At 35.6% G+C, this 23,112-nt stretch overlaps 1 protein-coding gene across 1 annotated transcript in view; it reads right to left on the reverse strand.

The window, feature by feature from the left end:
- Positions 1 to 21,906, reverse strand: part of SCN2A (sodium voltage-gated channel alpha subunit 2) — an 83,766-nt gene extending 61,860 nt beyond the window's left edge. Inside the window, exons 1-8 of the mRNA XM_035007867.1 lie at positions 21,829 to 21,906; positions 19,908 to 20,225; positions 18,925 to 19,043; positions 7,072 to 7,161; positions 6,010 to 6,138; positions 5,530 to 5,621; positions 4,198 to 4,470; positions 1,527 to 1,590 (exon numbers count right to left, since the gene is read on the reverse strand). Coding sequence (XP_034863758.1) covers positions 1,527 to 1,590; positions 4,198 to 4,470; positions 5,530 to 5,621; positions 6,010 to 6,138; positions 7,072 to 7,161; positions 18,925 to 19,043; positions 19,908 to 20,174 — 1,034 coding nt within the window. The 5' untranslated portion in view covers positions 20,175 to 20,225; positions 21,829 to 21,906. The remainder of the gene's footprint in view (positions 1 to 1,526; positions 1,591 to 4,197; positions 4,471 to 5,529; positions 5,622 to 6,009; positions 6,139 to 7,071; positions 7,162 to 18,924; positions 19,044 to 19,907; positions 20,226 to 21,828) is intronic.
- Positions 21,907 to 23,112: the final 1,206 nt, after the last annotated feature.

Consider the following 23,112-nt stretch of genomic DNA (forward strand, 5'->3'; position numbering starts at 1 on the left):
TTATATGACAGTAGGGAAAACAGATTTCTTGTCATTATATTTATCATGTCTCCATATAAAAGCAATCATATCATGATTAATATCTCCTGGGACTTGCAGAATGAACAGAAGAATAAGTCTATAGGGAAAAAATTGATTTTCACTGAAGATATCTAGATGCAGAGTGTGTGAGTATGGCAGTAGAGAAGAGGGGTGAAGGAAGGATGGATGGCAGCACATGGAGAGGAGGGAATGTCTCTGCATGGTAAAGATTTCATAGTTATGACTTTAATGATCAAGCCAAATCTGGCCCCAGCATTGTGCCTGACACTTCGAGATGCATGATCTTGAGTAAGTTTCCTAACTTTGCTAATCTTCAGGCACCTCATATGTAAGAAAGGATTAATAACAGAACCTGCCTTACAAATAAACAAGTGTTAAATAAGATAGTCTATGTAAAGCATTTAGTATGGTACAGACAAGGAATTAAAATTTGTCTGTTCTGGGCGCCTGGGTGGCTCAGTTGGTTAGGCGACTGCCTTCGGCTCAGGTCATGATCCTGAAGTCCCGGGATCGAGTCCCGCATCGGGCTCCCTGCTCGGCAGGGAGTCTGCTTCTCCCTCTGACCCTCCTCCCTCTCATGCTCTCTGTCTCTCATTCTCTCTGTCTCAAATAAATAAATAAAATCTTTAAAAAAAAAATAGTCTGTTCTACTTATCACTGGGACTTGGAGGAAAAGGCAGCACAATATTTATCATATGAGCCAAACGAAAGTCGTTACCATTGGAAATTTTGCTACAGGTATGTCCACAATATCATCTTCCATTGAAGAACACTAAACTTCTTCTATGGTTCTAAATTCTTGCCAAAGAGGGAAAGCTAATTATTTCTCTGAATTTTCATAGGCTTTAGCCCCAAGTGCAATACTTCTTAATAACAAAGTTCACGTGTCAATCATAATAATCAAAAGCACTTATTGAATGCTGTAATAGCTACATATTCGCTAATCCATTTAATCCTCGCAGCAACTCTATTATTATACCCATTTATCACTGTAGGAAACTAAGCCAAGGGGAGGGAGTGTTATTCGGTAGTCAGGCTTGAATCCATGCAAACTTCCCAGCTTGTGCTCTAATATGCTTGACATACACTCACCATGACTCAGATACCGACATTATCTCCAGAGATCTTACATTTGAAGTCATGGAGACCACATTAGCATGTATAAAATATCACACTTACAAAAGTACATGCTTACGAATTCCATTAACTTAATCTTCTAATACATATGTACTGCTTCTCTATTTTCCATTGAACTAATTTGGAAGATTAGCTGTGACCTAGTATGGAAAAACAATTGCCGCATATGAGTGTGTGAAGGAGGTGAGAATCCACACTTATTTCAGCTATTTTGAGAATCAGCGTGAAGTGGAATTTATGGAGGGCTTTGAATGAGGAGTGAGGGAGGGTTGGGTAGGTGGGAGGTGACAAGTTATTGGGGCTAATGGAGCAGTGTGGACTGAAACTCAATACGAAACATCACTTACCCTGCATCTGAGCTGTTGCCACAAAGCAGAGCATCATTTTGCCCTTCCAAAAAATAAAAGTGACCTATTTAAAGAGTGAGAAATAGAAAGAATCATTAAAAAGGCCCTCAAAACACTTCAGCCATTGTGTTCAGGTAATAAACCTCATAATCTTTTTCAACTAAAATGAAATGGATAAAGTAATAAATATGTATATGGCTAAATGAAAATATTTTAATAATAACTGAATACTAAACAAATATCAAAATATAAAATTTTTTATTAAACAAATGTTTAGAAAATCTGTTTTAAAAAGAATTTTGGGGGGAAGAAATAACTATTATAACATTCTCTTATCAGCATTTATTGCAAATATAAACTCAAATTGCTTGGGATAGTTCAAAAAAAGAGTTGCCAAATTAAGGCTGTTTGGCACAAAAAGTGAGAGAAAGGGAAGCCTTGTTGCTTCAAATTGCTTCCATGCAAGTAAAATTTTACTTTATAAGTACTTTTTTGCATGGACTCAAAATAGATTCAGACTTTTTTTTCCTACCAGTTTTAACTTAATTTCCTGTGAAAAGTGGGGTTAGGTTTTTCCTTTCTATGATGCTCTAAATAAGTATTGTGTTTTGGATTTTGGCTTGATTACTGTATTTCAAAGGAACAGGATAAATTTGTTTCTTTGAACATACATAATTTTCTAAGTATATCTAATTTCTATTCTTAGGGAAACCTTATATATAACTTCAATAAGTTGCAAAGATGATCTCAAAAAATATACATTCATAAACATACATATTCACATACTAAAACACACAAACATTAAAACACATACATATGCCCCATAAAAAATTATTGTAATTGCTTTTAGGACTACTTTAAAGCCTATATTGAAGGAATCTCCTAATATATTATGCAAGGAAATCTGGGCTGTAATTTTGCAGAAAGTTTTAGATCCTTACCTCACAATATATGCCAAAAAAAATTCCTAGATTTTTAAAGATTGAAGATTTAAAAACTAAGTCTATTAATATAATACAAAGAATATATAAATGTTTTTATGTAGGATATATAGGTGGTTCCTTTATATATACAATATCTAAGGGAATATTTTTATGATCTCCGAATCAAGAAGCATTTTCTAAACTTAGAGAAAAATGAAAACAAATTTGATGACTATATTGCCTAAATATGAAAATCACTTAAGCATCAAAAACAAGCAATAAGATGAAAAACAAGCTAAATATACTTGCCAGAAAAGGACAAAATGTTAACATGCTTGATAAATTAAAGAATTCATATGAATTCTCCAAAATTTACTATCACTTGATGAAATAATGGGTAAAAAAATCAACAGATAATTCACATTATATAAAATATATAACTTGTTATTGATACTAATAAACATAGTTTAAAAATTCTACTGCATTAATAATTAAGGAACAATACACTTTTCTTTCTACCAAAAGATTTTAAAATATGGTAATAGTCAATATTGGGGACAGTTCAGTAAGATGACCAGTTCTGTAGGAAGTATATAGTGGTATGATCTCTCTTGAGAGCAATCTGACACTCTATCTCCATAGCCTTAATCTGTTATACCCTTTGACACTCCCCCCCCACAACCAAATTCTACTAACAGAAATTTATCTGAAGGAAATAATCAGAAATAGAGAAAATATTTATGTGCAAATATTGTTACTTTGCTGTTATTAATAAGTAGGAAACCCCATAAATAATGAATTTTTTTAAAAAACTATTTATCCAATGCATCTTAATCTCTGTTATAGAAATCTTCATAAGAATACTAACTCTTAAAACATGAATATAATTTGAGAAGGGATAAAATTTCATATGGTTCTAAAAACCATGAAGAATACCTTAGAATAAGTGTCCCAGTAGAATATTGATAATTAAAAGACCAATGGGTATTGGCTAGCTAATTGCACATGCAGAGGGAGGGACTTGAACATCCAAATGACAGAGAGGCTGGCTTCAATGGTAAGAAATTATACTGAAGTATATGGCATCATGAGTTTATTCTGATGTCTATTCCTAAATAAAATCAAACTATACTGATAACAACTCTAAAACAATGACTAACACCAAAAAGATGAATTACAATAACAGAGGTTAGGTTTGAGTTTACATTTTCCCATCATCAATAAGTGAATGGCTGGATTGGGGTTGCTTAACTTTCTGATGAGTACACAAATGTAGATTTCCATCTTGGTGAATGATTTCTCTATTTCCAGATATATCATATGCACTCAATACAAATACTGAGTCAACCAAATAAGGCCAAGTTATTTTTCCACAGTCTTCTTAACAACACAATTCAGCATAATACACCGAATAGTTCAAACTACTGATTTATTTACTACATGACTGAAAACTCCTTCCTGATCAATGCTTACCAAATACCAAATAAAATGGTATTGCTTTCAACACTGGTTTAGGAAAAGATAACACATTTTCAAATGATAACTTTTATCATACTGATTGATAGATAAGGAAAAAGGAGTAAAATATCATTATCATATCATAAATATCATTTGACTTCTGTATCATATGTGTTATCTTAAATTGGTTAAATCATTTAGTTCACATTAAAATTGAGACAATTTCCACTATACGTATTTTTTTTAACTAAAGGACTAAACAACTTAATGGTTAAAAGAGTATATCTTACTTTTATCCTCAATATATTCATCCCAGTTAAACATGCTCACTGTCCTATTGAAAGTGGTACCGTTCCCATCCAATGAGTTATTAAAGAAGGAAGTGATGTTTATTTCAAAGGAAGAATTATCAGGGGGCCATTGCAAACATTTATTCCGCAGGTTGCCCATAAACAGCTGTAGTCCTATTAGTGCAAACACGCTCAGACAGAACACAGTCAGAATCATTACATCAGAGAGCTTCTTCACTGACTGGATCAGGGCCCCCACAATGGTCTTCAGGCCTACGAATAAAATCAGAGAGGAATGTCAATATACTATTCAACAGCTACATTATCGACAAAAACATCATGAGCTTGTCCTGGAAAATAAAGATGTCATGCAGAATGCCAACAATATTAGTTTAATGTTTGTGATTGAATAACATTTTCATGAAAAGCCCGTAGCTGGTGAAAATGAATGAAAACAGAACTTGTATGTTTGTTAGAAAACTGTGAATGGAAATGAACCAAAAGTATATTTCCAAATACTCCTTAGAGCGAAAGAAATGATTTTGTTATTCATGCTTAAACATAAACCTTGTGTAAATATTTTGCTTTATTTGCAGATGTCTTACTCCCTAACCTCTTACTGATTTTAGAAAAATCTATGTGAATAGAGTAGTAACAAATCTTGGAGTCAATGGATTATGAGGTTATATATTTGTGAATTCTGCAAGCTTGAATACGGGTTAAAAAAGGAAGACATCTGAAAACTGAGCTCCATGCAGCACTCATGCTATCTCTTGCTCCTTCATTTATCTGCAGATAAGAACATCACCAGTTTTCGACCTGAATGGCCAAATTTGCATCAGTCTGAACGCCTCACAGTTTAGCTTCTATGCGGAAAGCTTGATGTTACAGGATGCAAACCATGTAGCCTGTTACTGCAAATGCCTCATGCAAAGACCTGTTAAACTCAAAGGCTGATTTAGAACAGTTTTAAAGAAAGCAAGAAGTAAAAGCAAAGAATCAAACCCATCCAAAATATGATGTCCTGATTCTTGCTTTTTTACATATTTCTTTGCGAAGTGTGACAAGCAAAAGGCTTATGCACAAAAACTGTAATTGTAGCCCCAATGCAGTAAAGTCAGCCTCGGTGTTTAACCTAGCTCTCACCTGGAATGACTGAAATTGTTTTCAGTGCTCGGAGAACTCTGAATGTTCTCAACGCTGAGACATTGCCCAGGTCCACAAACTCTGTCACATATCTGTAATAGGGAGTTCACACACAACACAATAACAAAACACAAGAAACAGTTGGAGATATAAGGGGCCTACCACCTTATACCAGTTTCTTCTTACCTGGAATTACAGAAATAGTTTTCAAAGCTCTCAAGACTCTGAAAGTTCGAAGAGCTGAAACATTGCCTAGGTTTACAAATTCTGTTACATACCTGTAGAATTAAATCAGAGTTATTCAGAATTTAGGGAAATCTAAGTCTATGTTGGTCTTTCATCAAGACCTTTTCAACTTCAATGAGCGTTGCCATCAGATTTCCCAATTAAGAGAAAAATGGCATTGTCTTCAACCATCGTCTAGATACTTGGGAAACTTTACTTTACTACTTTACGGTGCTAATTGAATCCAAAATTATACAATTTACTACTAGATTCCTAATTTCTCCAAAGTACATCATTTGATTAGAGGAAAAGTATTCTAAGCTTACATGATAACTAAGGAAAATGCTTGATCTGTCAAGGGAAGCCACTGAGGAGAAATAAAGCATAGGCTCCCACCAGTGATTTATTATTCCAGGATGGAAAACGTATGAAGATACTTACGCAAAAGTAATGACTGTGAAATCCAACCAATTCCATGGATCCCGCAGGAATGTGAAATCTTCTAAACAAAAGCCCCTTGCAAGTATTTTTATAAGTGATTCAAAAGTATAAATTCCTGTAAAGGTGTACCTGAGAGGAAATAGCCAAGTCCACATTAAAGATCTAGTAGGTAATTGACATGTACGTGTCTTAAAGGAAACTTAACAAACAAAAATTAGAAGCTTCCATATGGGACTGTACTAGTCTCCCTATGATGTAAGCTTAGGAGGAGTTTAAGGCAAAAGAAACATTACATTCTGAAAGACATTCTCATTGACTGTAAGTAAATAAGTGCTGTATTTGCTACATTAACTAACGAAGGCCCAAATAATATGGTTCTATATGATGATATTACCTGAAATACACTGGCTGTCAGTCTGATTTAAGCAAAATAGGTATTAACCTCCAAATTAATGAAGCATTGTGTTTAATAAAATATGTATCATTAAGAGCCATGAAATATCTAATAAAACAGAAAGGTGATAGCCGGGGCACTTGGGTGGCTCAGTTGGTTAAGCTCTTGATTTCGGATCAGGTCATGATCTCAGAGTTGTGAGATCGAGCCCCTCATCAGGCTCTGTGCTCAGTGGGAAGTCTGCTTGAGGATTCTCTCTCCCTCTGCCCCTCCCCACTCTCTTCTGCTCTCTAAAATAAATAAATACATCTTTAAAAAAAAAAGTGATAGCCATGAGAAAAAGAACATACAAACTAGGTGTAACTTTTATCATTGGATATTAGTAATCACTGATAATATTCAAAAGAGTTTGAGACTCACAAGGAAGATTAAGGGCTACAAATATTGGCAGTCAAACAAGTGCAGTAATTTGAGCTAATGAATGAGCCACTGCAAGCTTTGTCCTACGGGAAATTAGTCATTGAAATGATCCTGAGTCATTGTTTAAACTTTTCTGGTTTAGAGTAGCTAGTATGATCTGCTAAAGAAAGTGATAGGGTCTCAAGATAGTAAATTTGGAAATATAAGGGGTGACAATATTGAAAAATATCTTTTTATTTTCTACTTACTCCACATTTTTTGTCCAGTCTGGAGGGTTACTCATGGTCATAAATACACAGTTGGTGAGAATAGTGCACATAATGAGCACATTGAATAAAGTAGAAGAGTATTGTCAAGGAAGACAAAATTCAATGGAAAAATCTCACTTTTATGCCCCACCATGCCTTTACACCATGAAGCTTAGAATTTTTATGCCTTTATTATTTTATTCTTGAGTTCGTCTTTTCCATTTCTGTAATTCAACAACCACATATTTAGGCCATCTCAGGCCAAGCCCTCAACTTTTTTGAGGCCATTTGAGGTGCTTCTTAGTAATTAAATATAAAGAGATGGGTTCATTGGTAAATAATTTATCAATTTAAGTTTTTTAAATGACAGATTTAATTTTGAAGGCAATAGATTCTAGAATGACTTAGGTGTAGAAGTACCCATGATAAGCATCAGAGAATGCACAGCTTTGGAATTCTTCAAACACAGCACTTCCTCCTTGAAAGCCTCGATTACCCTTCCGCGGGGATTGTCTCCATGTTCGGTACAGGTTCCTTTGTCCATTTCCAACCCACAGGGAGCTTCGCAGGATTTACATTTGGCTTTGCACCATGCCTTGTATACAAAGACCTCTCTGTCTTTCAGTGGCTCACAGGTTGAAATCCCAACGTGTGGGTTCCACCTGAGAATGTTTCTCAGTCCTCCCCTCCCATCCAGAGAGGAAGGGTCTTGGATTTCCATAGATCCAGACCGTGCCTGCTTCCTATCAATCCATGTATAGGACACTGTACTGTATCCGCTTTTTCTGTGCCCGTCATCTGACATGATTCTTTGGAACCCATGAAGGTACTGGTTATATGTAGTAGTTGTATCCTAGGTAAATATGGTGATGAAAATGCCTCTCCTCTAAATTATAACGGTAATGGGTTTTGCATTTTGGAATGGGTCCTGTTATTAGTGAGAGATGTGGGTGTGGTTTTTTTTTAATGCTTCAAAAATAACAGTTCTTATCTAAGCTTGTTCAGCTAACTTCATATAATCAATTACTTAGCAAATCCATACAGGGTCTTATTTTGGCAAGGGAGGCTTTATAAAATTGAGATGGTCTGTCTCCACCTCTTCAGGCCCAGTTGTGCAGCCACCTAATAATCTTAATTTCTGGCAAAACTATAATGATTATTTTTTTTTGTCGCAGTGAACGATACCTCATCTGAGAGGTTCTAATACCTAAAGAGTTTATCCTTCAAAGTAAAAATGACTTTGTACCATAAAATAACCCCAAAGTCAGTCCAGGGTCTTTATTTTCTTCTTTTTTGGTCTTTTTTTTTTTTTTTAACCAGGTTTCGTAATTACTTTAGCCACTTTGGTTCCTTCGAACAACTTTTCCATGGTGTGGGGGGGCGGTGCGGGGTCTATACTTCTTACATTGCGATCATTGTCTCAGTGAAGTTCTTTTGTCTTAAAAGATTCATGGTAACACAAAATGTATTTTACTGCTACAACTGAAATGTATTTATAAAAAAATGCCTTTTTAATAAAAAAATAAAATATGATAAATGACAGATTTACCTCAACAACTGAACTGCAAGTTCAGCATGTCTATAAACTATGATAAAAATTCAATGAAAGAATAATTCCATTCTAAGGATCATTCTAGAAGAATGTTTTTAATATGATCCTTTCTGCGTGGAGTTTATAATATACAGTAACTGCTCATAAAATTTTGAATAGTAAGAAAAGATGGCTGGTATTAGTGATGGCATTTCTTGGGTTTGTGACTGTGGCCAAATTACTTATTAATGTACCTAAGACTTGGTTCAATTCACTATAAAAGTGAGAAAAAAATAACAATTTCACAGGATTGCTGTGAGGATCAAATTAGTTAAAATACACAAAAGCTCCTATACTTAATGTGCCTGGTAAAGAATCGATGCTCAATAAATTGCCTTCCTAACTTCCTGAATCATAGAGAACATTCCTTATAACAAACATTTGGTTTGGGTCACTGTACCCATTTTGCCTTTGTAGACACAGCCAATGCCCTTCACTTTCCTTTATATTGAAAAAACAACAACAAAAACTGATAAAATATTCGGTAGTCACATAATTAAAATGACTTTCATAGTTAAGAAAAAGCACAAGAAAGATTCAGTTGCAATTATGTAAAACGACAACCTTTATCAATGTAAACTTAGACACAATGATAAAAATCCCAGAAATTGAGTAGATGCTGTTCATAACCCTTCTTAGTCTTAATTTTTATTGTAAGTTTTCACATTACTTGCACATAACAAAACAGTAACATGATTTTAAGTACAGTCAAATAGGACAGTGAGTAGCCAATGTGTCATTAATCTATAACGGAAGTTTCTTTGCACCCTCAGCTGCCATTAGTCAAAGCCATAATTCATTTTTCGTTTTTACTAGCAGTGATATAAGGCACTTGCTTAATTCTCAGCTTGTTCAAATGCATCCACATAAAAAAAAAAAAAAAAGTCCTAAGTGAATGACGTGGATCAGCCACGTGAGGGCACTAGAACCTAGAGAACGCTTTAACAAAAACACCATTTCAAAGAAGAAACACCTATTTTTCCTTAATTGTTAGAAATAAACAAAAAGATAAAATGTAAGATGATTTGCTATTAGTATATAAAACTAGATCTTCTGTGTCTGCTAGTTTGCTAGGTCCTACAGGAGAAAACAACTCTTTTTGGCAGATTGACACCATTCTAAATTCATGGTTCTGAACATGGCCATTACTCTACACAGCCCCATATTTCTCACTTAACTCCATCTCCTACCCTCTGCAAAGACAATTTAAAACATTCTCCAGTCTCCTCTGACCTCCAACCCTCTTCCTCCTTCCTTCCCCACCTGAAGCTGATGTCCTTATTTCCTACTTCCCCGAGAGAATAGATAGCATCAGACTGCCAGATCTCTATTTCCCACCCCTAAGCTGATAAACTTCTCTGGAGACTTCTGGACCTACCCTTTCTTCCTTCCTTCCTATTTCAATGGGTAAAGTCTTCAATGCCCCCACTCATACTCCGGACACCTTCTTTCCAGGATACTTCAGAAATCTCTTACCGCATTTTTCTTTTATCTTTATTATCTCCCATCCTATTGGGAGCTTCCTATCAATATAAACTTGCTTAAGCCTCTCTTGTCTTGGGGGAAGGCACACTTTCTTATAATCCTGAATCCTCTTAAAGTACTTACAGCCCTAACTTTTCTCCATTTCACAGCCAAACTTCTTGAAAGAGCCGTTTATCTTTTCTCTCGCTCATGTATCCAGCACATCCTCAGCTTACTAGCTTTTCTTTCTAAAGATGTCAGACTCTTCATATTTTGTCATTAAACAAAAGGGCAATTTTGTTCTTATTTGACTTGCTCTCTCAGTAGTATTCAGCAAGGAAAATTCTTCCCTCTTTCATTAAGTTTTCTTCCCTTCCCTTTATTGAAATCCTAATTCTCTAACCAGAGGATGCAACAATTTCTTTGCATCCTTTGAAATGTTGCAATTCCCTTTGGAAAAGGAGATAGGCTATCTCAGCCATTTTCCCCCTCCTGCTATATTCATCCTAGTTAGAGTTCATCAACAAACATAGGTTCACATGTCATTTATGTACCCACCATCTCAACTACTCTCCAAGTTAGACGCCTCTTCTGAACTCTACACAGTGAAGTGTTCAAATGGCATCTGTACTACGTATCTCACTGATACTTCAAAATCATTTAAAAGATTTTGAGTACTAAAACTGAAGTAAAAATCTTTTCATCTTACCCTCCCCTTCCCCCCACCCATACTGCTCCTTTGACATCTCTGTATCTTATAAAATGTCCCACGATCTAGCCAGGAACCTAGAAGCAATCCTGGATTTTTCTCTCTCCCTAAACCTCTGCATCCAATTTAGCACCAAATACTGTCAATTCTATCTGCTGGCACTGGATTCAGTGCACTTTTACATCCCCACATCACTACATAGTCCAGTGCCACCAAGTATAACCTAGATTATTGCAGTCTCCTCCAAACTGGTTTTTCTGAATCCATGTTTAGTTCTTTTCAATACATTCTGCAGACTGTGCTAAAATGACCTGTGTAAATGTAATTCAGATGATTTCAATAGTTTTCCACTATTCTTAGAATAATGATCAAATGTCTTAACACAGTCTAGATTCCAGAAGGTCTGACCCGTCTACTCCTCTAATTTTGCATTCTCTAGTTGTTGTTGTTTTTTTTCTTTACTCTTAATTGCACTCTCCCATGATACTGTAATTGTTTTAGGTCATCTAATGAAATACTCTCTTGCTCAAATAAGGGTCTTTGTAAATGCCACCTCTTCTCCCTGGAAATGCTCTCTACTACACTATAGCCAACTCATACTTGTTCTTTAGTACTTATTTTGAAAAAGATTTCTAGTAGAAAGTTATTTACCATAGTATCTCACCTGTTTAGGTCTACCAGTTATATATCCTCATAGCATCTTATATTATTCTTCCAATGACTAATTTTAATGCCGATCTTTTCTTCTACTAGACGGTCAACTTCGTGGGGGCAGACACCATGTCTGTAGTGTTCACCACTAAATCCTGGCCATTTTGCACAGTCAGTTGACTACTGAATGAAATAAATTTTGCAACTCATTTATTACTAAATGGAATAACATGTTTCCTTTTTAATGATTTTTGATGATGTATTGATACGATATGGTCTAAAAATACAGCATGAAATTTGTCTTCATGTATACTGAGTACACAAGTTTCTACACTTTGTTTTTTGAAAGAGTGTGCAGAAGGCAAACATAGGTGGAAATTAATAGCCTCCTGGGATTTTGTCACATAATGATCTGAGCCATGGTTTTATAGCCCTTAAAAAATATTTACTCTTTATAATGGTAGATTTTAATTATATGTAATGAAGTAAAATATAAATTTCAATATTACTAAACAATAGAAAGAGTGATTATTGTCCCATAAGTCACAATTAATAAAGCATTTATGCTCAAACAGGAGTTTTCCACATTGCACAACTATCCTTTTAATTATTAAAAAATACACTAATTTAAAGATCCTGACAGACACTCAGAAAAGGAAAGCAAATAAAACTATTTTGCTTTTAAAACAAATAAAAGATAACCAGAGTTAGGTTTTCTGCTTTTGATTTAATAGGTATCTCTAAATAGAGTGTGTATCAGAATTCATCAATTTTTAAAAATCACTGTGGATTAATTTTATCAGTCACATACTTTTAAAATTCCTGGAATTTAGTGAGTGACTTTTTATAGCTTCAGATAATCATAATAAATATACAGATATAAAAAAAAAGTAGGTATGGATTTTGTTTTGGTGATACCACACCTTGAAAAAGTATAGAAACTTCACATCAAGGCAGATTTCAAGGGGCAAGAACTAGTAATAAAACATGTAAATCCTACATTATTTTCTAAACATATAGGCCAAGACTTCAACAAAATATATTTTTCAAAAGAACAACGTATCCTTAAGAACAATATTTCCTTAAGAGCCTTGGTATATAAAATATAATAGAGGCAGACTAACCTTAAATAATTTCTGGAAAAAATGATCCTTTTAATCTATTAATTTATTTATACCAGGTAAAATGTGTTAACCTTTGATTGATTCTGCCAGTTGGCAAATCTAAAATATTTTCTGTGTGTATATGATGAAAAGAAACTTCAAGTTTATACTGAATATGGTTTATGTACTCTTTGACATGGAACCTGAATATTTAAAATACTGGCATGCCTACCCCTAGCTCCGTGTAGATAGGATGGAGCAATGTGAGCTTTAAATTTAAAGCGCCAAAAAAAAAAAAAAAATTAATTTAAAGCACTGAAGGACAGACCAGATGTCTCCTTTACCAACCACATGGGCTTCAGCAAGTTGCTTAATTCTTGGATGTTCAGTTTTCTTATGTAAATACAGTACTAATGCTTTCCTTAGAGGATACAGTTATTTTTATTACTATTAATCATTTGCTTATTGAATATAAAATGTAGGGCATTTCTTTATTATTCTTAAAGAAGGGAAAGTCATTGTTTGTAAATCTGTTCAGGGACTTTGTAATGTTCTATAATATCCAGAGACGCTGCAGAGGAATTTTTAACTCTAAACTAGAGGGAGAAAACAGTTTAATGTTAGAGTTTTGTTTTGTTTTGTTTTCTTAACATAAAAATGGAAAATTCAAAGCAGAGTAGGATAGGCCTCTTTCGACATATCAGTGCACATTTCTAAGCTAGCAGAAATACTAAATGTCACCTATATACTTTTAACTCTGGAGTTGTTTCATTCTATGATTAACCATCTTCCTAACTATGTGATAATGCATCATGACTTCTGAGCATTAAAAGCAAGGGACATGGAAATTGTAAGTTGCTCCCCTTCCTCTCCTACAGGCCTACATACTTCTTTGCAGGGAAAACCGTAACTTTTTTTTTATTTCTACAGGGATACCATATAATTTTGGGATGAACTAAAAAGCCTACTTCTTTTTTAATGAATAGTAAGTTGAAGCCCCTGAAAATAACCTTTAGAACGCATACAGACAGCGATATTGGCAGCGCACCTAGGACACTGTATCTGAGAGTTTTCGTCTGTTGGGTGGAAAATGCAAAGAGCACGGGGCTGAGAATGAGAAGACCTGGTCTGAAGTTTTAGCTCTGCCATTGATACAAAATGTAGCCTTAGAAAGGGAGTAAACACGTCTGGGACTTAATTAAATCGTCTGCAAAATGAGAAGGTTGCACAATCACATTGCGTTTTAGTCACTGACAGCTCCAAACTCTGGTGCCGGATAAACATTTTCTTCGCGATGTGAAGCCGGAAGAAAGCAGTGATTTATACAGAATTCTTTGTGGAATTCCTTAACAATATGAGAGTTTTCCTTTACTAATCTTGCAGCAGTTGCTGCTAGAATTGTAGCTACTACAACCAACAACAGCTATCATAGCAACCACTTATCAAGTACCTACTAGGTGCTAGTCACGATGCCAGGTACTTATACATTTTATTATTATTAATGTATAAAATTTGATTCCAATTTTATAGATGGAGAAACTGAGATTCAAAACAGTTGTAATACCTTGGCCCAAGGTCATAGAGCAATAGGTAAATCTCAGAGGTGGGGTCTGAATCCAGGTTTTCTGATACCAAAGTTGTTTTTCATTTTCCCACTCGGTGTGAATGACAGGCAGTCCGCACTAGTTGTGTGATTTGGAATGTCGCAGTCTTTATTATGATTTTAAATACCATCTAAATACTGATGTCTCCCAAAGTTTTATCTCCAGCCCTGCCCTTTCCTGAACTCCAGATCTGTATTTCTATCCAAGTACTCAGCTCCTCCACTGAATGTCTAACAGCCATCTCAAAAACACATTCAAGGGGTGCCTGGGTGGCTCAGTTGTTAAGCGTCTGCCTTCGGCTCAGGTCATGATCCCAGGGTCCTGGGATCGAGCCCCACATCGGGCTCCCTGCTAGACGGGGAGCCTGCTTCTCCCCTCCCCCACTCCCCCTGTTTGTGTTCCCTCTCTCGCTATGTCTCTCTCTGTCAAGTAAATAAATAAAATCTTTAAAAATATATAAAAAAAAAACACATTCAAATTTAATTCAATTGCTCAGCAAATCCTATCAGCTCTTCTGCAAAACACATCTAAGTTCGATGCCATTTTGCCACCCTCATTGTTTCTATCATAGTCCAAACCACCAGCGTCCCTTGCCTTCATTATGGCAGGAGGTCCCCAATCAATTCTGCTCCCAAACTTTCCCTCCACGCAGTCTAATCTCCACACAGCAGCCAGAGTGGTATTTATAAAATGTGAGTTGGGTTATGATATTCTTCTGCTGGAAATCCTTCAGCCATCACTCTGCATCTCATTCAGAGTGACTTTGGTGTCCTCATCATGGCCTACAACTGCAGCCCCTGCCCTCCACTCTCACTGACCTCATACCCTACTACACCCTGCCTTCCCCACTTCACCCCATCACTCTGGACTCCTTGCTGATTCTCCTTGCTGAACACACCAGTTGTACTTCTATCTTTATACTTGGCCTTCACATTTGCTATTCTCTTTACACTTAACGTTCCCCTAGATTTCCATGTCTCAGTCTCTCCCTTCCTTCCGATCTCTACTCAGATGGTATCTTTTTAGAGAGGACCTCTCTGATCTAAAATAGTACATTGCCATTCTTCTCTTTTTACACAGCTTTATTTTTCTTAAAAGCTCTTATCACTAGTTGACATATGGTTTATTTTTCTCATCTTTCTCCTCTCAAACACACATAGATATATGAATGTAACTACATGAAAGCAGGAACTTTGTTTTGTTCAGTGTTGCATCTAATGCCTAGAAGAACACCTGCCATACATTAGGTACTTAGTAAATACTTGCAAATGAACAAATGAATGAGTGACAAATGCAAAATAAGGTGGAATATGCATCTTAAGCTAAAATAATAAAAACTGACATGAAACATTTAAAACTCTGATAAGGAATTTTAGGAATATGGATCATTTTTAACATGTTTACTATCTAGAAAATATAACCATATTTTATTTAACTAGCAAAACAAGATATTAGGCATATCAAAAGCATTTTCAGCTTTCAAAATACACCCTGGCACAAATATAATAAGCATAAGTATAACCTCTTATTCTGCCAAAGTCAAGAAACAAAGCTAATTTGATATTCAACAGCTCCTAATGAAGATAACAGCTCTTTAAGAAACAAGACAGGATTTCCTTTGGAAATAGATATATTAGTCTAAGCTTAAAATACAAATTTCTTTATTGCGAACGGGCATTTTCTGGTTTATAAATTAATGATAATAAATACACAATGACCTCTTAACTGTGCCCAAACCCACCGCCATCACCATTTCCAAGCATTTTAACCTTACAGCAAAAGGCATGTGCCTCAAGTCAGAAAACCAGGATTTGAGTGTAGGGCTTGTGTTGAGAAGAATAAAAGACAAAATCACTAGCAGAATCATTTGGAAACCCTACAGCATTATATGCATCAAAGTTTACTAGGCTCTCCCACCAAGTATGCCACTATTGCCAAAAGACTAAAGAATTTATCTACCTTAGACTTTTGGTCCACTTCCTTTTTCTTTTCTTATATCTTTAGTCCAAGATGAAATATGTGAAATAGAATATTTTAATTCAGGAAATTAGAGATTTTTAAAAATCTACTTTTTCTACATTAGAAGAAATTTGTGGCTTATCAGACATTTGTAAGCATCTAACCATTCACTTTAGCAAATCTTAATAGATTTCCCTGGCTGCCTTCACATAACTAACATCACTCCAGGCCTCCAAGCAACTCTGCCCCTTGAAGATTTTCTTCTGGGAAGCAAGTGCAAACCCTCAAATTCAAGTTGTCTCAATTCTCAGAGAGCCCCCACCATAAACTATGTCCTTAATGCCTGGATCCTCTGATCAAAACTTCTAAAACTGCCCTTGTCCTCTGTCACTGGGAGTCTCTTTTCTCAAAGGGCCTTAAATTAGGACTCATGGGTTCCCTAACTTCCTAGAGATGATCGTGTTCGTGACATTTTCAAAAAAATACATGATCCCCACACAAAAGGTTTAAAATAAAAACTGCTTTTTTCTTTATTAACTTTCTTAATTCCATCCCATCACTCAGATTCAGGACAAAATAGTTTTTTCTGACCTATTCAGATCTCCCATTTTGTTACTTGTTTTGCATCTAATTTTCTAGCCTCTGACTCATTAGTCCCTTATTTATTCAATGCATACTCTCCTAGTTATCTACTCTTAACAGAGCATTGGACATAAGTTTGAGTTTTCACATAATTTCATATAAAAATAAAATTTACATAAAGGGTATACAGTTATCTGATAATATAATAAATAATTTATGGGAAGATTTATTTAATGCAAAGATTACAAATACCCAAAACATAATAATAGACCACAATTTATAATTCAGGAGACCCAAATCTAAATCTCAACTTTATTATTCATTTCTAATGCTAACTTAAAGACCTTTATGCCCCATACAATGGGTTATTTTCTTGAAAAATAGAAGTAAGGAAATGTTATTCCTTTAGATAATTCATGAAAAAATTATTAAATCTTAAAGCATAAAAGAAATAATGAATTAAAGTATGTTGATGTCTATGCAAAGGACATAGGGGAGGAAGAGGAATAAACTAGATGTTAAAGGGAGCCTGAATTCTAGAATGCCATGCTTCTGAAAATGTCATTTACCACACTGCCTGGCAAGTCTGGGGACATGATTTACAGCCCCTCCATTCAGAACTGAAATGAGTTCCCGGTACCAAGCTTATCCCACACCCCGAATTCCTCACTTTATCTAATTTAAACATTTTCATGGACTACTAGAGGAAGTAGGCTTTTATACCGAAAGTCTTACCATGTCCTGGAATCCCTGGCCTGATCATGTCATGGAATCCAAGGCAATGACTCTTTCTAAAGAAGAAACAACGTTAAAAGTTGCCCTGAGACTCTGCTTAGATTTCAGTTTCCCCTTCAGGAACCTTACCTCTGGTTCCTGATGCATATCAATCCCCATCCCAAGGTTTAAGTGTTCTTCCTGTAAATGCCCCTGCCTGGCAAAGCCCCAGTCTTCCAAACCTTTGCTTCCTTGGTTTTCCCAGGGCTGGCTGTCAGTCATACCACTGTCCTTCACCTAAAATAAAACCTCTCATTCACAACTACTCTATTTAACTTCTAAGAATAAATCAAATTACCATCTCCCACCAAGGTGTCATCAATCTCATTTCTAGGAAGTTGCTACTTCAATAAGGAGAATGAAGAATAAAATGAGGATGTATGTGGTTTGACAGACAATAAGCCTTTGGAGAGAGACAGTTGTAGCAGAATCTTTGACTTGAATAAAACACAGGAACAAGTGAGAAAGAAAGAAAAGAAAAGAAAGAAAGAAAAAGAAAGAAAGAAAGAAAAGAAAAGAAAGAAAGAAAGAAAGAAAGAAAGAAAGAAAGAAAGAAAGAAAAGAAAGGAAGAGAAAGAAAGAAAGAAAGAAAGAAAGAAAGAAAGAAAGAAAGAGAAAGAAAGAAGAAAGAAAGAAAGAAAGAAAGAAAGAAAGAAAAAGAAAGAAAGAAAGAAAGAAAGAAAGAAAAGAAAGAAAGAAAGAAAGAAAGAAAAGAAAGAAAGAAAGAAAAGAAAGAAAGAAAGAAAGAAAGAAAGAAAGAAAGAAAGAAAGAAAAGGAAGGGAGAGTGGGGGAGGGAGGGAGGAAGGAAGTGAGGGAAAGAGAAGAGAAGAGAAAAGGAAAAGAAAAGAAAAAAGAAAGAAAATAGAAAATCTTTTCCCCAGTAGGATGCTATTGGGGAAAAGAATTGGAGAGATATCTGAAAGGCTAGTGTGTATACAATCACAACTGTAAGCATTTACTAATCAAAGCTTTCAAATGCTGAAATAAAAAGCAGAAAGTAGTACAACTCAGATCAAAAAGATATAAAATTGTGCAATTCAGATCATGTACATATTTTCCAAATGTGAAAGCAGTAAGGAAAATTAGCTCATGGAGTTCACCCATTGCAAAACATTGTAAAATAGGAAGACGTATAAAAGGAGAGCCTGGCAACATGATCAACATTAATGAAAAAGTCTTAGATGTAGCAGCAGTTCAGAAGGAAGCAGAAGAGTCAGGAAGAGAGGAACTACCAGAAGATGAGGAAAAGGGGTTCACTTACCTATAATCCCATTTGCAATATGCTAACTGTTGAGTAAGAGGAAAGAAAAAAAGAAGAGCACATAACATAACCAACCACATATTTTTTTAAAATTCCCAGATCAATAATTCAAAGAACAAAATCATAATAAAGCAACTATTTGAAAAAAGGATATGAATGTACCAAAATCTTAATAGCTAATTTTCTAATAGGGTTGAAGGGAGTTAAAATGTACAGGGCAGGGGTGGCACTGAATCGCGAGATTGCTTTCCCTTTATTCAATACTATAAATGTCTGAAAGAGAAAACACAACATATAAAACAGAATTTAGGATCTTAATATTAAAATTAAGAACATTTTAAGAGAAAGGTAAGACCATCATTTAAAATTTTGCCTTATAAAATACTATAGTAATACACTAATTACCAACATACAACATGATGATAGGGGCTTTTTCTTTCTGTGCACCATTAACTTTCCTAAATTTGGTAAGACATAAGGATTCAAAGGAGGAAAAAAACCACAAAAACCTATAGTCAATGCCCCGTAGGAATTTAGCACCTTTTATCAAGTTTTGATATCAGTATTTTAAAACTATATTTGTAATTCACAAAAAGCATAAAAATGAGACTTTGATTACTTCTTCATTTTGACAAAAAATTTTCATGAGAACTTCAGAGTTTTCCATGTGTGTTTCTGGATGAGCTTCTTTTGGGGGTACTTAAGTCACGTACTATTATTTCTCCTGCAGAGAGCCGTGGAAAGGGCAAAGTACAGGTAATGAAGGCATAAACCTGCTGCTGATCAAAATAACTTATATAGAGCTTGAGATTGTAAAAAGGAATTTAAATACGATTTCTGGAAATATAATATAACCCTTGTTTTCACTTTTTGCTTCATCACTTTTTGCCCTTCCTCATTTACCCAACTGCATGATGCCACTTCAGTTCTGTTTGTCCTGGGAATGTAGATTCAAATGAGTACTTCCAAAAGACTTGTAGGATAAGGGGTCCATTACATGCTCAAGCACACCCAGCATCCTAGTGATGCTTTAGACAAAGGGGAAGAGGCACATCATTCTTCACCAGACATCTGTGGGACTAGTCCAGAACCAATTAGGAAGTGGGGGAAGTAAAGACAACTTGACTAAAAACTCACTTTCTTATTGATATAGTACGGGTCCAGGTCCTCCAAGGGCTCTGACACCATCTCTGGAGGAATGTCTCCGTAAATAAATGGAAGAGATTTCCCTGCTTCCAAGTCACTATTTGGCTTTGGGCCATTTTCATCATCCTCATCCTTACGCTCTTGTTTGGGTCTCTTAGCTTTCTCTTCTGCAATGCGTTGTTCAATAGCAGCAAGGGATTCCCTGGTAAAGAAGCGGAAGCTGTCAGGTCCTGGTGGTACCAGCACTGACTGTGCCATCTTTTCATCCTGCTCCTTTAATCACTGTTTAGCTCCTTGCATAAGAAAGTGCTATGGAAACAAGAGACAGAGAGAGAAGAGAGAGAGAGAGGCAACAGTCATTAGGATAAAAGGTAACTGTGGCAATAACATGATATTGAGATAAAATATATAAACCAAGCTCTCTGCAATATTTTACTAAGGAAGCTGTATTCACGGGATTCTCATGCATGCATTCATTTGCTTGCATGGAGATCTGTCTTTCACATTCAGTAGATGTCTATGAGGTAATCTAGTCTCCCACTCCCAAAATGTTTTAAGTGAAAATAACCAATTCAGAGCTCGGAAATGGAGGATACTGGTTTGTGCTTGCTGTTTCATTGTGAATATTTTGGCAGCCATCTTTTGCAGCATCCTTTCTGAAAAAATATCAGGGATCCAAAACAAGAGAGGAATAATCACCCCAAATTATAGAACCTGGGCTATGCAAGGATCTTGCATGTACCTCTCCATTTTTTCCATGTTCCTTTTGGCCTACTTTTCCACCTTTAATAGCTTATTCAAAATCAACGCACCTGGTAAAGAGCTCTGGAAATCCTGAAATGCCAGGCTATGGAAACATAGGTAGATACTGCTTGAAAGCAAGGGAGCAGGAAGGAGCGGGGGATGCCCGATTGCATTTGGAACTGCTCGGAAGCTGCACAGGAAGGGATCCAGCTCCTGCCAAACTGGGCAGGAAGTCATCCACGTCAGAGGTCTGGATCTTGGACCCCCCTGGCCGAGCAACCTGCTGCTACCTAGTATAATTGTTTCTTAAATTAACAAATTTGCAGTACTTAGGAAATACTGTAGAATTAGTTCATTTTCTCAAATAGTGCCCATTTCATAAAAATCTAAATAGCAGATGTAGACTTGAAAAAATAACAAGTTTAAGATAGTTTATCTTTTAAACAAACTCCTATTTGTTGGTCTTTGCCATAGAAATGGAGGCTTACTGTATTCTAATCATATTTCACCGGACTAACATATATAACTTAACAGAGCACACCAATCATTCCAAATGTTATCTCTGAACCAGTGGCAAGAGTTTCTATGATTTTTGAAATCATACAACCAAAAGCTTAACTCCTGCATGCCATCTGTACACAATCACTTATCTATTTTTCCTTCTTTTTAAAATATCAATCCATTGTAACCCCCATCCTACAGGAATGAGAATTGCTATTTAATTATATGAAGTGCATTTTCAAAGAGTAAATGCATTAATATCCAGATCACTTCTGTAGCATATGCCAGATCAAACAGGGAAATTTAAAATAACATAAGCTACTCTATCGTTTTTATTTTTATTTTTTTTTCAAGTAGACTAGGACCTTTCAGCCACTAGCTAGCAGACTGCCCTCTCAGTATCACACTGTCTCCAAAACATCCCCCATTTACCTTACCCATCCCCAGAGACCCTCATGCCTCGACAGACATAGGCATGAAGACGGTCCATGCATACTCCATGGAGGAAACTGCCATGCCTGGATGCTCTAATAGAAGAGACATGCTAAAACATGCAGCCAGCAGCTTCAAAATGAAAGTGGTCCTCTGCAGATTCCCCCAAGGATTCTACTGTAAAGGTAGAGAAGCATCACAGAGAATAAGCATAATAAGAACATTAAAACATTACCCCTGCAGAATCTTTTACACCCAGAGTTTGGGATTGATAAGCTGGCACCAAGAAGACTGCAGCTAAAATTCCATCATTCTTTTTTTCTTTTTTTCATTTTTTTTTTTTTTTTAATTCTCCTTCAAAGACCACACCTAACTTCCTGTAAAAGGATTCTGGTAACTGAAGTAAGAACAGGCATTTCCTGTTTGGGGACTACAAAATGGCGTTATTATAACTACCACTAGAGGGCGGGGGAACTGTGAAGAGAAACCCCTCACAGTGTATGTACACACAGCCCTGTGTTTGAAGGAGCCCAAAGCTTTCACTAATGGAGCTCTGATTTCTCACAGGCTTTTCTTAGAACAAAACGCTAAGACTTTGCTGATTTCAATCATTAATTTTGCTAACAGATTAAGCTTCTGTTTATACTTTTTATTTCCTAAGCCAGAAGTCATTCAATCAATACAAATAATTCAAAGTAAAGAAAGAAAGTAAATACTGAATGTTAAAAATAGAAACTCATAAAAAAGCAATTATATTAATGAAAGTCTTACATACAGTGGAATTTAACATTAGCCTCAGCCCCAGAGTAGCTGAACTCCAACAAAGTGCTTTGCTAATTCAACAGAGATGGTCTTTGTGCTATACAAATAAACTTTCTCTAGAAATAAAATAACCCTGATGAGACTCCCATTTAAACTCTGATTTTAGTGGCTGAAAAGCAGCCAGAATAAAACTGAAAAGCCAGTGAAATCCTAATGCCAATCTTTCAATTAGTGATATAGTGATGATTTGAGAACTTACTACGTGCCAGTCACTGACAGGGCTGACATGTCTGCATGCACCATATCATTTCATCCTCCCCACAAGCCTATCAAATAAACACTTTCACGATCCTGATTTGAAAACTGGAGAAAGGAAGTACACAGGGGGTAGAACAAGTCATCTAAGATCATACACACAGGATTCAAACTGAAAGTCTGACACCAAACATGTGTGAACTCTATTCAGTCATAAAAAGAAACACTTGCTCATGCAACTAAAGCCTGAAATAAAGATTAAATAAAAACCAGGCAGTGGTACCAATTATAACCAGAAACAGTCCTAATTATTAAATCAATAAATTTTGCATATTTTCTAGTTTCATCATTTTCATTAGAAAATGTATTTGTTGGAACTAAACATAGAGAAGATATAGCCAAAAATAATTTTTTAATCACTCTAGCAGGTCTCTTTTGGTTATAAGAGACAAAAGGATGACTCACACTGGCTTGAGAAAGAAAGAAAGAAGAAAGAAAGAAA

This window comes from Mirounga leonina, unplaced genomic scaffold (assembly GCF_011800145.1).
Source record: "Mirounga leonina isolate KUSES-001 unplaced genomic scaffold, KU_Mleo_1.0 Mir_151, whole genome shotgun sequence".
NCBI classification, from domain to species: domain Eukaryota; kingdom Metazoa; phylum Chordata; class Mammalia; order Carnivora; family Phocidae; genus Mirounga; species Mirounga leonina.